At 43.8% G+C, this 15323-nt stretch overlaps 1 protein-coding gene across 1 annotated transcript; it reads right to left on the reverse strand.

Moving 5' to 3' along the window:
- Positions 1–3499: 3499 nt before the first annotated feature.
- LOC137534721 (zinc finger protein 271-like) lies at positions 3500–15021 on the reverse strand. Its single transcript, XM_068256339.1, has 3 exons — positions 14939–15021; positions 12230–12917; positions 3500–8708 (listed from the first exon to the last, which is right to left on the reverse strand). The coding sequence occupies exons 2-3, from the start codon at positions 12804–12806 to the stop codon at positions 6766–6768; spliced, it is 2520 nt and encodes an 839-aa protein (XP_068112440.1). The 5' UTR covers positions 12807–12917; positions 14939–15021; the 3' UTR covers positions 3500–6765.
- Positions 15022–15323: the final 302 nt, after the last annotated feature.

Raw genomic sequence — 15323 nt, forward strand, 5'->3', positions numbered from 1 at the left:
ACTCATAACTTCTCTAGAGAGGTGGTACACACTTGGCTTGATTCACTAACCGGCGGCGGCGCTAAGCCGGTTAGTGAGCCTTAACACTTTGCGGGCGCAAACCAGGGCGCTAGGGGCTTGATTCACTTAGACAAATTCACTACGACAAATTATCAGAGATAAGGGGTCTTATCGGTGCCTTATCAGAGTTAAGGGGCCTTATCAGACTTAGCGTGCCTTATCAGAATAGCACAGCAAGCGCTACAAGCTTATGCCTGATAATTGAGGATGAGTAGAGCTCTCGGCATAGTCAATTATCAGGCATAAGTTCACTATGCTATTCTGATAGGGCACGATAAATCTGATAAGGCACGCTATTTGTCTTAGTGAATCAAGCCCAGAGTGTTAAGGCTCACTAACCGGCTTGGCGCCGGTTAGTGAATCAAGCCCACTGAGGAAGATAAAGAGGTGTCATCATATAGAAAAAAACTGTGGGAGAGGAGGTGGAAAGAGTGGTCTTATTCACAGAGACATAGGTGGTGGAAAGCTTGCCGAACATCTACGTGAGATTGCCCCCTAACATCCGTCATGTGGCCGCGTTCTCAATAAACGATAGTAGGCACTGCCTAGGGGGCTTGAATCCCTACTGATTCTCAGGATGTTGCTGCAACTCTAACTGGGGCAAAATAATATAGAAAAAAACATACTTACCTAAGAGGGAAGCCGTTGGATCATGCATTGACTTCCCACCTCCTCCTGGCCCCCACCATTGCCAGAAGTGGACCCCTGGAACATTTTCGACAAGAGTTTGTTGGAAATGTGATCTTCATGCACAAGCGTGGCTGTACTGCACGAGTCTGTCCACACCAGTGTAGTAAGCTGGAGCCACTCATGCACGAGCGGCTCCATGACTCCATGTGGCCTTACATGCACAGGTACAGTATGACCATGCCTGTGCATGAACAGGAGCAAAGCTGCGAATTTCCAGAGGGTCGTGAGGAGGACACGTCAGACCTCTGGCGGATCTTGAGGCTTCCCTCTACCTAGGTGAGTATCTTTTTTCTTTTTGGGGTGTGGGGGGGGGGGTTGTCTTAGGTTCACTTTTACTTAAGTTTGGTTGATTAAAAATGCATTCATCATTAGAAGGGTCCTCTACCCCCTCAACATGTTTTACTTGACATAATGTGGTGGGTCTATCCCATGGAGCAGACTTCATTATCACTGAAGTCTAACCTTACAAGATTTAACCATATCTGGGTTGCCTGGATAATGCGATTTCTACTGGGCCTTCCCCATCCACTTGACAGAATGTATAAAGTATTAAGATCCACTTTGTTATTTTCCTTTAAGAATTTATACTCAATTGGTTTGTATTGTTTCAAGCTGCCTTTAAAGTGGAGCTGTCAGGCATACTATCTTAGAAAAAAAAAAAACATATATATAAGTAGATAAAAAACCTACATAACATATGTATTGCACTGTCCACAATTTGAATTTAGTGATTTTTCTGCAGTAAAAAATGAGAAAATCCTTAGGGTTTTCCATTTTGTCTGTCTTAAAGCCAATCCTGACATCATTTCCTCCCTTACTCTGTCTATCATTGGCCGCCCTCCTCCAAGTCTTCAGACGCTCCCACCCAGCCAGGGCTGTGGAGTCGGTACAAATATCAACCACAACCACAGACTCCTACTCCAGGTACCCAAAATTGCTCCGACTCCTCGACTCTGCACCTAGCTCTGCAATAGAAAGTGAATTGTCATTGTGTGACTCTGCAACTTCTCAGCAAGATAAATATTGGACAATCTGAGAGGAACAGAGGTGTGGGTGGGGAAAACAGGAGGTAAAGAGGCTTCAGCCAATCAAGCTGCATTCGTTAATTCTTAGGGGAAAGTGGATTGCCTAGTTAGCATCCTTATTACTTGTTTACCAGATAAAAATAAAGAATAGATTTTGGATTTTATGCCCGACAGTTACACTTTAATGGGGCTTGTTTGCCCCTTTTACCTATTATGATTTGATGTATGCTGTTCACAGTGCATTATATGTTGTGCAATTGGTTTCTTGTATTGCCATTCCGGAAAACTTAATAAAAATAAAAGTAAACAAATGCATTTATGTTGATACACTTTTCTTTCTTGCAGTGCTGCTTACCCCTCATGTATCTCTCTTCCTTCTAATTGTCCTCAATTGTAGACTGACAATCACCCCTCACATATGCCTCTTATCTTTCTTCTTAAATGTCCAGTATCATTTAATAATGCATCAGGCTAGGTTCACAGTGGGACGTTGTGTTTAGGGGACGTTATAGGGCACATAACGTGCCCCTAACGCAACGCCTGGTGTTCTCTGATGTGGACGTCAGACTGAGCTGCGTTGTGCAGCTCACTCTGGCGTCCGTGATGCGTACTCTTGGACGCATGCGGCATCACGTGGTCCCGCCCGGCAAATCGCCGCACAGAGCGGCGATCCAGGAAGTAAACACTGCACGTCACACCGTGCAGTGAATATTAATTAGCCATGTGCCCGGCCGCTCTCCCCTCCTCCCCAACATGACTGAGCATGTGCAAGCAGTCTAACGCAGCTTAGCCGCCTATAATGCACAGCATGCAGTACTTTCTCTTGACGTGGAGCGTTACAATGTAACGCAACGTGGGCACTGTGAACAGCCCATTGATTTTTCATTACTGTGCAGTGGGGCTGCGTTACAGGCTGCACTAACGTGCGCCTGTAACGTCCCACTGTGAACCTAGCCTCAATACAAAGATCTCCAGTGGGTAGAACATAAATCTTTTTGAAAAACTGTGCTATGTGGCCCCCATGATCTCTAGCTATGCTCCTGGTTACTAAACTAGCAGTCGTGAGCCTGCAATCTCCCACAATGTAAGAAAAAAAAAAACCCTCTGAGACTGGGAACACACCAGGCAGAAATGCTAGCGCTGCGGAAAACGCACATAATGCAAGTCAATGGGCCGCATGAAAAAAACGCATATATTTGCGTTCTGCAATGTGCGTTTTTAAAGTCGCTGGTCTTGATGCATATTTTTCCAAAGCGTATCTAAAACGCACATAATGAAAGTCAGTGGTGACGCAGAGGTATTGCTTTTTAGTGCGTTCTTTAGGTTTTTTTATGCTTTTTTTTTAAAAAAAAACAAGTTTGATTATGTATTTCCGCTTCCTGTTGACTGCCTAGTAATTTGCATAACGCATTAAAAAAAAGCATGCAAAAAGCATACAAACTTCATATGCGTTTTGTATATGTGAGCCCCAAACGCACGCAAAACTCAAGAAAAACGCTTGCGCGGGAAAAAAACGCGAATGCATAGAAAACGCACTAAACGCACACACACATATGCAGCAAAATGCGACTTTTACCGCACTGCCTAGTGTGTTCCCAGCCTCAACCAACTCTGGGCATCCTGGAGTGCCTGCCTGTGTTTGGTCAACTCTGAGTAGATATAATTAACAGATTCAGACATTAAATCAAAGATCTGCAGACTAATGAATAAGAATCCAAGTAAAATATTCTTTATTGTCTAAAACACCATTAACAATGCAATACAAGAAAGGAACAACATTTTGTTGAGCAACTAGTAAAATAAGTGTATATGTTTACATCACCACGGCTAACACAACAGTAGACTAGAGTTAAAGGGAACCTTGAGAGTAGAGGGATATGGGGGCTGCTATATTTATTTCCTTTTGAACAATACCAGTTGCCTGGCTGCCCTGCTGATCATCCTGGCATCAGTAGTGTCTGAATCACACACCTGAAACAAGCATGCAACTAAAAATGTCAGAAACACCTGATCTGCTGCATGCTTGTTCAGGGTCTATGGCTAAATGTATTAGATGCAAAGGATCGGCAGGAATCCAGGAAACTGATATAGTTTAGAATGTAATAAATATCACTCTCACTTCAGGTTCCCTTTAAGCACACATCCAATTTTGATTGGCCATTGATAAGCCAGTTACCACTTCTATGTAGTATGATACCTTATATACACAATCTGATCACAGTACACTGTTTAAAATCTGTTCTCCCTTACACTACGTGAAGGTGGTAAAATGTGCCAATTGGACACCATTATGCTGTAGAGGGTGTAGTTATTACTGGAATCCTCTCAAACTTTCCAGGAACCTGGACTCAAGGCTGGGAGAACTCCTAAATAGAGATAATCATTTGTATTAAGAGAATGCCTTCTGCAGGAGAATCCATGGAGCGGCAGATAGCTGCATGTAATTAGATAATTGATTAGCAAGTTTTTGGTTGGCTGGTGACTGGCTTCTTGAGTAGGCTAAAATAGAAATAAGTTCGACATGGTCATCTACTACTTCTGCTTCCTCTCTTAGCCCACACAGGAAGCCGAAGAGGCCAGCCAACCAGATATCTACTAATCGTTGACCTGATGAAGACTGATCACATGGTTCTTCATCATTCCTCCTACAGGAGAAAGTCTAGCTAGAATGGACCATCTCCACCCCCTGACAATCAGGGTCAAACTCAAGAAGGGATTAAATTGAAATGTACAAGAACCAGGCAATAGCTAGAGAGCCTACTACTGACATTGTCTGTGGCTAAGATATATCACATTGAACCTGAAGAAGGATAATATGGGTTTGTATTCTTAAGGTCAATTTAGACAGTAACAAATAACCTCATCTAAATGCATTTTAGTTGCTATATAAATACGCCTTTCTCCCACAGGTACAAAGACTTCTGCTGTAGTTGTCAAAAGAAGGCTTGAACACAAAGGGGTGTGGGTGTGGGTGTGTGTGTGTGTGTGTGTGTGTGTTGAGGAACAGGTGACAACAGAACTAATCTGCTCCCCCCACCAGGGGTGTAACCTTTGGGCCCCTCAGCAATCACCATAAGCATCAGGCCCCCTGCTGCACCCCCACCTCCCTCTGCATAGTAGCACAGAGCTGTTCCTGCTGCATCGTGTCTTCCCTTCCTCCCGGGCAGCCACTTGCTCGGTGCTGCATGCCCGACTCCCAATGCATGTCATGTGAGCAGGAGCCAGAGGAGGGCAGCACAGAGCAGGTGGCAGTCGGGACAAAGAGGAGACCTGATGCAATGGGAGAAGTCAAATATTTTAACACAGCTTGGTTGCCCCTCACTCCCCAATACTCAAAGCCCAGGCTTATCTCACAGTACAGGCACATGGCACAATGATATTGTTGCATGGTTGCACTCATGTTGAGGAAGACTCGGGACCAATGGCCAGCTCCAACCCACTCCCTCTGCACCAATGCAGTGGAGCAAAGGAGCCAGACATGTACCTATGATACTCCCAGCATGCTACATGCCGATCTTTGCAGCGGGAGCCAGGCTGACTCATATTCTATACAGTTTACGATAAAAACAGACCACAACTCACTGGGCCCATCAGATAATTAGCCTCCTAGATTGAAAATGAGATGCTAGTCATTCTGGCTTCCATGAAAATGTAATGCAAATGGTAGGTAGTGTGAAACAAGACCAAAACCAACAGCAACTGGATTTGGCCTAAATCATATCTGCATCCAGTTTGCATGCAAGTCAAACTTATTAGCACTTCATTGGCTATCTGGAGTCAGTCATTTTAATTTCTCGGTTTGTTTACTGCAGTGCTTAATCATCAGGCATTTTTTTTCACTTTTAAAAATATTTCACATGCAGTTTCCAGCACTAAGCCAAAGGCCGTCATTTTGCTGTGTCCATCTGCAGTCAACATGATTTTAGCAGGTTAAAAGAAAATCTGTAGTTAAAAAACCCCCACCTGAAGGATACTTACCTTGGGAGGGGGAAGCCTCTGGATCCTAATGAGGCTTCCCAAGTCCTCCTCCTCCATCCCTCCTTTGCAGTGATTAAAGCCCCGGTCAACTGGGGAGGTAAATATTTGCCTTCCCCGGCTCCAGCGCAGTAGCAGCTTTCTGTTCGTGCTCAGGCAGAAATAGCAGAGCCTGATTGGGTCTGCTCTACTGCTCAGGTGACTTGCGCCTCACACCGTAGAGAGGATCCGATCGGGCTTGGCTATTTTCACCTGAGCCCGAACAGAAAGCAGCTACTGCGCTGGAGCCGGGGGAAGGTAAATATTGTGGATGTTACTGCGCCAACAGGCTTGCTGGCTGTGGTTTTAGAGGAGCTAGCGATGGAATGGAGGGAGAGGGGAGAACAGGGAAAGCCTTATTAGGATCCAGAGGCTTTCCCCTCCTGAGGTTAGTATCCCCCAGGTGGTTTTTTTTTTTGTTATAGTGTCTTTTTAAAGGGAACCTGAAGTGAGAGGAAAATAGAGACTGCCATCTTCATTCCTATATCAACAATGCCAGTTGCCTGACTTCTGTGCTGATGTTCTGCCTCTAATACTATAAGTCACTGGCCCAGAATGAGCATGCAGGTCAGATGCTGAGACTCCACTGGCTGCCTGCTTGTTGCAGGTTGTGTGACTCAAACACAACTAGAGCCAAAAGCTCGGCATGACAGCCAGTCAACCAGCATTGTTTATAAGAGAATGGAGATGGCATCCTCTGTATCCCACTCATTTCAGATTCCTTTTAAGTTCAAAACATTTGGGAATCCTTCTCTCTATCTGAAGAAATACATTTGGATTAAAATTATTGCAGTGATTTCCTAAGAAATGGGCACCAAATGAATACAAATTACCCTAGAACTACTATATTCCTGCAAACAAAGTTTTGTTTTTTTCCTTTTCTGTCTATTGACCTGAAATGTCACTTTTGTATGTCTGACCAATCAAGAGAGTCATGCGTCCCGACGCACAACTAGCCACAGAAATCTCACTGTGATCACTTTATGTGCATTTTCTTATAGTGAGCAAGCAGATGATTTTTCCTTGAAAACCGTTTCCCACACTCTGAGCATAAAAAGGGATGCTCGCCTGTGTGACTTCTCTGGTGTCTGACAAGGTCTTTGTTAAGCATAAAACCCTTCCCACACGCTGAACATATAAAACGACTTTCGTTTGTGTGACTTCCCTGGTGTCTGATGAGGTCTGCTTTATAAGCAAAGCTTTTCCCACACTCTGAACACGAGAAAGGCCGCTCGCCCGTGTGACTTCTCTGATGAACTTGAAGGTAAGACTTAGAAGTGAAACACTTCCCACACTCAGGACACGAATAAAGACGCTGAATTGTGTGGGTTTGTTCGTGTTTCAGATAGGCCTCTTCTGTCTTGAAAACTTTCCCACACTCTGAGCATATAAGATGCTGCTGAGCTTTGTGACTTTTACGGTGTCTAATAAGGTCTTTGTTGTGCACAAATCCCTTCCCACACTCTGAACAGGAAAACCGGTGTTCATTTGTGTGAATTCCCTGATGTCTAATAAGGTCCGTTTTATGCACAAAGGTTTTCCCACAGTCGGAACATGAAAAAGGACGCTCTCCCGTGTGACTTCTTCGATGCGCAAGAAGATGCTGTTTACGGAAAAAACGCTTCCCACAATCTGAACATGAATGAGGACGCACGCCTGTGTGACTCTGCTGGTGCTTCAGCAGAGCACCTTTCACCCGGAAAGATTTCCCACACACTGTGCATGAAAATGGGCGCTCATCTGTGTGAGTTCTCTGGTGCATACGGAGCGACTGTTTGCGAACAAAACCCTTTCCGCACTCTGAACATGAAAAAGGACATTCCCCTGTGTGGCGTTTCATGTGTCTAAGCATGTCTGTTTTATGAATGAACCTCTTGTCGCACAATGTACAGGCGTATGGACGCTCCCCCGTGTGGCCTCTCTGGTGGGTATGAAGGTGTCCCTTTGTAATGAAACCTTTCCCACACTCTGAACATGTAAAAGGCCTCTCGCCTGTGTGGATTTTTAGATGAACAGTAAGGCACCAATTCTTAATGAAGCCTTTTCCACACTCTGGACATGTATAAGGTCGCTCACCCGTGTGAATTCTCTGGTGTCTGCTAAGGTCAATTTTATAACTGAAGCCCCTCCCACATACGTCACATGAAAAAGGACGTTCACCAGTGTGACTTCTCTGGTGTACAAGAAGATGATCCTTTTGCACAAAACCTTTCCCACACTCTCCACATGAAAAAGGACGCTGTCCTGTGTGAAGTCTACGGTGCTCGAGGAGGTCTTCATCCGTGGCAAAACGTTTGTTACAATCCGAACATGGCAAAGATGGCTTGTCCCTGTGACTTTTCTGATGTCTGTGAAGGTGACTTATGTATAAGTAAGTTTTTCCACACTCTAAACATGAAAAGGGACGCTTCCTTGCATGGCTTTTGTTATGTTCAAGGAGCTCTTCTTCCTGTGCATAATTCTTCCCACACTCAGAACATGAAAAAAGTAACTCGCTAGGGTGGGTTTTCAGATGACTAACAAGAGTCCCTTTCTGCGTGTAACATTTCCCACAAACTGAACATGAAAACGGACGCTCCCCTGAGTGCACCCTCTGATGTGCAACCAAGCCTGAATACTTTATAAAACATTTACCACAATCAGCACATGAAAATTTCTTAGCACCTCCTTGTGCATCTACTGGTGACTTTAAGGAGCCCTCAAAACTAGACTTTGATACATCAGAAGCTTCCTCAGGATTAGAGGGATCCGGTGATCTCTCCTCATGGTGAAGTCTATGAGGTGTAGTTTCAGTAATGGGGTTTTCTCCTGGAGAATATTGTGTGACGCCATTATCTGCTTCTGCTTCTTCTCCTTCTGAATTATAATCTGGTAGTGAGTTAAGAAGTCCCTCCAAGGTGTCTCCCACATCTTGTACATCTATTGGGGGGAATAATATTGATAGTTATAGAACATGCATTCTCCTGTGTGCATATAGCAATTAGGGCATTCAGAACAGCAATATAGAAAGTCAGACGCACTACAGAGTCACAGGTTAAGGTGGCCACACACTGGCAGATAAAAGATAGATCTTTCTCTGACCAAAATTTGATCAGAGAGGACCTACTCCTGCAATACACTGCAAATAGATTTTTTATAGATTTTATCTTGAAATGCATTAAAAAAAAAAACCTATAGAACGTCCGCAGATAGCATTGCCCCAGAGACTGCTGATGGGACCTCTAAAATTCCCCCCTGCTCATAGTGCTGCCTCGGTTCCCTGTAGAGTGCTTGTGGCACTGGAGCACCCTCACCACTCACCGGTCTGGCTGATGTGCTCCCTCCTGTGTCCTCTGTCTTTATCCCCGAAGACCGCCGCCTGTTCCCTGTGACCTGGTGGCATGTACGAAGTCCCATAACATGCTACCGGGTCATGGAGACCAGGTGCCATGAAGGTTGAAATGACACAGACTGCAGGGAGCACACCAGCTGGCCAGGTGAGTGGTAAGTACTCTCATATGCCATAAGTACTCTGCAGGGCCCAGGAGAGCACTATTAGCTGGCGGGAGGGGATACCTGGAAGCCATCACTGGCTATGGGGCAGTATGTTTGCCAATTGCCGTGCCCCATGTCCTGCCCCCTTTCAAGTGAAATGTTCTGTCCAGCGCAATCAATAAGTTCAATTAATTTTGATTGATAATTTTCATAAATGACTGCCAGAAAGTGATTGTGAATTATGATCGGACGGCCTTGTTAAGGCATTGATCTCTGGCAGATTCGATCACAGTGACTGAGTCTGCCAAGGAAAATCTGTTAGTGTATGGGCACCTTTAGGTGTACTGATGACAATGGGCACAAACCTCCGAGGTTATAAGATCTGACTAAAGGCATTTTACCAACACATTTTGCACCAGTTTATACCGTTTTTTTTTTGTTTTCAAAACTCATTTTGAATGTCTACTGCTGTAATTTTAAACCACACTCAGCCCAAAATTGAACCTGGTGTAAACAATAAATATTACCTCTGAAACTGAGCTTTTCACACTGAAAAATCCCCTTGTGAAGCTCTGTTCACTTGCAGCTGTGCACCTATCCATACAACACAATACATATTATTAAGCAGTCGGGTCTAATGTTTTTCCTGTTTATTCCCTTACCATGTTTTGCCTGTATATTCCCATAAATGTAACGTGGCTAGTTTAACGTACCTGGGGCTTCTTCCAGACCTCTGTAATCATCCTGGTCCCTCGTCGTTCCACCCGGTTTCCTTTCTGCCAGGGCTGTGGAGTCAGAATCAAAGCAATTATGGGTAACTGGAGCTGGAGGTTTGATAAACTGAGGAGTCAGAGTCATATGATTATTGTACCAACTCCACAGCCCTGGTAAGTATTACAGTAAGAAGTCGGAGTCAAGGAGCCGGAGCAACTTTGGGGTTTTGCGTTTAAAAGTTTAGCAGAGGCCTTTATTATCCTATTTCCTCCTACTTCCCAGGCCTGCTGAACAGCAGAAATTTCAGGCAGCCAAGGACTGCTGTAATTATTTTATTGCGCACAGAACAAAGAAAAGTTTTAATCAGCAGGGAGGTGGAAAGATTGGAAACTATGCTTCAAAAAGTTTACAGAAGTCACAGATTATTTACACCTTTTCCTAGATAAATTATGGGCCACTAGAATGAGGAAGGGGGAACAGTTCCTACAGCTAATAAAAAACAGGTAAAAAAGTGGTACTTGGTTCCCTTTAAAATGTAACTGTCGCGCATAAAATAAAAAATCTATTCTATATTTTTATCTGGTAAACAAGTAATAAGAATGCTAACCAGACAATCCAAAAGTTAAAATCACTGTTACTTTTCTTGTTGATAAATGATCACTCCCCAGTTTACCTAACTCTTATTTGGTACACACAAAATTTGGTACGCAAAAAGGAAGTTGCAGGGCATGCTGGGTTGTCCTTTTTTGCTTCTATACTTCCCCCTCAGACTTAACTAATGCAGCCTGATCAGCTGAAGCCTCTTTCCCTCCTGTTTCCCTTTTCCACACCTCTGTTCCTCTCTGATTGACCAGTATTTCTCATACTGAGAGACAATGCACTTTCTATAGTGGAGGCATACACAATCATGCAGAGACGAGTAAGGGAGGAAATGACATCAGGATTGGCTTGAAAATAGCCACACTTAAAATGGGAAATGCTAAGAAGGATTTTCTCTTTTTTTACTGTAGATAAATCACTAAAATCAAACCATGGTCAGTGCAATACATATGTTATGTAAGTAGAGCAAGTATTTATCTACTTAAATATGTGGCTTTATTTTCTGAAATAGCATGGCTGACAGCTCCTCTTTAAAGCCTCTATCCAGTTGCATATTTTATAAGACTTTACTCTGCCTTTCTCTCCTATTAGTGGGATGATGTATGATTGGGTGGACAAATAATAATGTAATTGAGAAATGGCAAGTGAGGGGACATGGCCTAGCCCCACTATGAAGGGGGTAATGGGGTGAAGTGCAAGAGGACTGTGCGGCAATGCTCTACACAATCATTACATGGCAGCCAAAGCCTAATTTGCTTGGCAACAAGAACAGCTGGGTGAGAACTGGAAGATGTGTGTACTCAGCATTGTTTTTAATCCTTGAACCTTTTAATCCTGAGGGCGTTCCACACATTGGTGACAAGAACATATTTAACCCCTTGGCAGTATTTACATTCAAACCCAATAACTTTGTAACTGCTTTGTGTATTGATAACCGACATGTGAAGTGCACTGTACACAATCTTCCTGTCAATATCTAGGATACAAGAAGCTAAAATATCTTAGTAATCAGAGCATTTAGATGTTACTGTGATGGCATCACCCCCACTGTGCTAACAAAAAATGGGCAGGCATAGTCTGAATCTGACTGAGAAGAATATAGCCATATTCACAAACTCACACTAAACTGCTAAAATTCCATATTACCTACCATTGATTAGTCTTCATACAAGTATATCAGTGGGAAATATTTCTGGACTAAGGCTGTGTTCACTGACGCCAGCGATTTGCGATTTTTTTAGCGTTTGTTTTTAGCAACTCCCGGCGCTCACCTGCGCACTGCGATTTTTATAAAGCGATTTTTTACGTGCTTTTGCAAAGCGATTTGTTTTTTCACTTCATGAAGTCAAGAAATGAACTCTTTGACCCAGAAATATAATGTATTTATTCATGAAAGCGTTGGGGAAATCCCTATACAAAGCGCTTTTTCAAGCGTTGTATGATTTCCCCATAGCATTCATTGTGGCAAATCGCCCCCAAAATGGCACAGGCAGCGCTTTGGTGAGCGGATCAGAATCAAACCGCTCAGATGTGAATACTCTCATAGGGAATCATTGCACAAGCGCTTTTAGGGCGATTTTGAAAATCACCGGCACTTAAAAAAAGGCGAAAATGCCCTTAATGTGAACAAGACCTTAGTGTTCACTACTTACCTTTGCAGATATCCTGAGAAGATTCTTCCTCTTCATTTGATCCCATCATGTCACGCTCCTCCTCCTGATCACTCATCATATAGGTCTCCTCTTCTTCTTCCTCCTCTTCATTTGTTCCCATCAAATCACACTTTTCAGTAGACTTCTGCTCACTCCTCCTATACGATTTTTCTTCTTTATCTTTAACTTTCGTAATTACTTCACCTTTTTCCGTAGACTGCTTGTCACCACTCACAAACGTCTCTTCTTCTTCCTCTTTAATTAAAACCATGATGTCACCCTCAATAGACTGCTTATCTTCCCTCACATGTGTCTCTTCTTCTTCTTCCTCCTCCTCTTCTTCTTCCTCCTCCTCTTCTTCTTCTTCCTCCACTTCTTTGTCGTCTTCTTCATCTTCTTCTTTAATTACCACCATTATTTCTTCTTCCATAGACTGCTGATCACTCCTTACACATATCTCTTCTTCTTCTTCCTCCTCTTTAATGGTCCTCATCATGTCATCTACCTGTGTGGACTGATCACCACTCCTCATGTACATCTCTTCTTCTCTGTCTTTTGCTTTTATTATCCTCATCATTTCACCTTCCCCTGTATCAAAATTCCTTAAGGAAAACTACTTGTCATATGTGAGCATGCTATGCAGCAGGACACTGATTCAGAGCGAAAAGGCAAGTCTGTATCTGAACAACTGCAAAGAAAGAAGAAATAAATGGTTTAGGGTGGCCTAATCAAAAAGCCAAATACATCTCGTAAATAACTCCACTCATACACAAAATGGGTCCTGGGTTTCAGCACTTCTGCTTAAGGCTGCATTCACAATGCACATAAAATCGTGGCTACAGCTGATATTCCATTAAGGCTTCTACCTGCTCCTTACCAATCATAAATTGGAGCTAGTCTACTTTAGTGGACCCCGCAGGAAACCCCTTAGGTAAATTCAGCGGAGGTGATTGGGTGGACAGCATCCTCTCGAACTGCTAGGTTTACAATAGGTTGTAGTAAACTATGCCCACAATGTTTTGCCAATGAAAATGGTTCATGCTGTAGAGCAGTGTTACCCAACCCTGTCCTCAATGCCCACCAACAGTACATGTTTTGTAAAAAACCAAAGAGGTAGTTAATCAGCTCTGCTGAGACAAGAAACCTTTGCATGTTAGTGGTTTTTCTGCAAAACGTGTACTGTTGGTGGGCCTTGAAGACAGGGTTGGGGAACTCTGCTGTAGAGGGTGCTGTGATCGGAGACCTGTTTCCTTTAACCCCCTTGCCATTCCAATTATTTCGGCAAGGGGGCGGCGCAACACTTTTTAATTTTTTTTTTTTAAATTCATGTAGCTAGCCTAGTGCTAGCTACATGATAGCCGCTGACAAGCGGCATCCCCCTACCTATCACGATCGCCGCCGGCGCTCTCTGCACGCGGGAAAACCTCGTTCAGAACGGGATTTCCTGCTCGACTTCCCCCGTCGCCATGGCGGGATGACGTCACCAACGTCATGACGTCAGAGGGAATCCCGATCTACCCCTCAGCGCTGCCTGGCACTGATTGGCCAGGCTGCGCAAGGGGTCTGGAAGGGGGGGGGGGGGCGGCGCATCGGCGGTGATCGAGATATGCACGCAGCTAGCAAAGTGCTAGCTGCATGCAATAAATTTTTTTTGTGAAAATCGGCCAAGCAGGGCCTGAGAAATGCTACTGCGCAGGTTACCCCGAGCTGAGCTCGGGATAACTGGCAAGGAGGTTAAGGTTCCCTGCTGGGTCCCCTGATGTAGACTAGTGCCCATAAATCTAGCCCTACTGTAAACCCTATGCATAACACTATCCGTCCCTCCTTGTCCTACACTCGGGGATTGGCTATGTCCGTCGCCCAGATTACCTGCTTTGGTTTCTGGGTGGTGTCCCCTGTTTGCTACAGATCTTTGAAACAGCCCTCCAACCAGGTAACCAGCATCTGACCATACAGGACCAGCGCTAATCTACTTTCGGGCACCCAGCAGGAAACCTCATAGGTAAATTTTGCTAATGTAATTGGGTGGACAGCACCCTCTCAAACTGCTAAGGTTCAGATAGGTTATACTAAACTATGCCTACACTAGAAGGCCAATCACAAATCTCTGTGCTGTGATTGGAGAACTGTTCCCTATGACTTTTAATGCTGGGTCCCCCAAACTAGACTAGTGCCACAGGACCTGATGTGTGCATTGGAAATTAAAGTGTAAGTTCCTTTGGCATAGAGCTCTGTGTAAACTTATTATTATTATTTATTGTATTTATAAAAGCACAAACATATTACGCAGCGCTGAACATTAATTTAGGTTACAGACAATATTTAGGGGTGACATACAGCAATATGACAATACAGGAATACAAGAAAATCAGATCACACAGCACAGTATGAGCATAAAAGGTAATGCTTAGTCAGTCACTGGATGGAGCAATAATAACAATGCAGCATAATATGTTTTCATTACTAGAATAAATAAAATATGTATTATACATAAATAATACAAAAATAAATCTTGAAACCTGCAGAGAATAGAGCATCCATTCCTACAGATCAGAGAACAATAGAGCCGCATGTTGAGAGTGCTAACCACTGATCCACCATGCTGCCCATCAGCTGCTGGAGACAGGAGGCAGCTATATGCTGTACGCGGAAGAGGATGACCAGATGGAGAACTTTACAAGATGTACATATACAATAATATCTAATTACCCTCTTGGCTGCCAATGTCAGCAACGTCTCCTCTCTACTTCCTCCGGCTTCACCTGTAACCCGGAAATCCCTGTAACTATGCCACACCCCTTGCTGTATTTGCGTCTCATCTCTTCTCTTTTGTGCGTTCCACTCTTTCTAACCATCTTGTGGAGAATTTGGGAACTGCAGCCTTTGCAGCCTGTTACTGGGTAATAACACCCGGTTTCCCTAAAAAGACCCATCCTGCAAATAAGAGCTAGCATGATTTTTCATGACGCTTGAACTATAAGCACTGCTCCACAAATAAGTGCAGTAGTCTAGTTGAAGGGAGCCCCGGCCACTTCTAGCTTGCAACAATAATGTGGTTACCACTACTTTTTTTGTTTGTTTTTAAACTTTGATT

This window comes from Hyperolius riggenbachi, chromosome 10 (genome assembly GCF_040937935.1).
Source record: "Hyperolius riggenbachi isolate aHypRig1 chromosome 10, aHypRig1.pri, whole genome shotgun sequence".
Lineage (NCBI taxonomy): Eukaryota > Metazoa > Chordata > Amphibia > Anura > Hyperoliidae > Hyperolius > Hyperolius riggenbachi.

Bases quoted from the DNA above. Each gene is read 5' to 3' on its own strand.
- LOC137534721 (XM_068256339.1), bottom strand. From the start codon at position 12,806: ATGATGAGGATAATAAAAGCAAAAGACAGAGAAGAAGAGATGTACATG. The intron at 8,709-12,229 runs GTAAGTAGTGAA...TCCCCCCAATAG, and splicing joins TTCTCAGGATATCTGCAAAG to ATGTACAAGATGTGGGAGAC.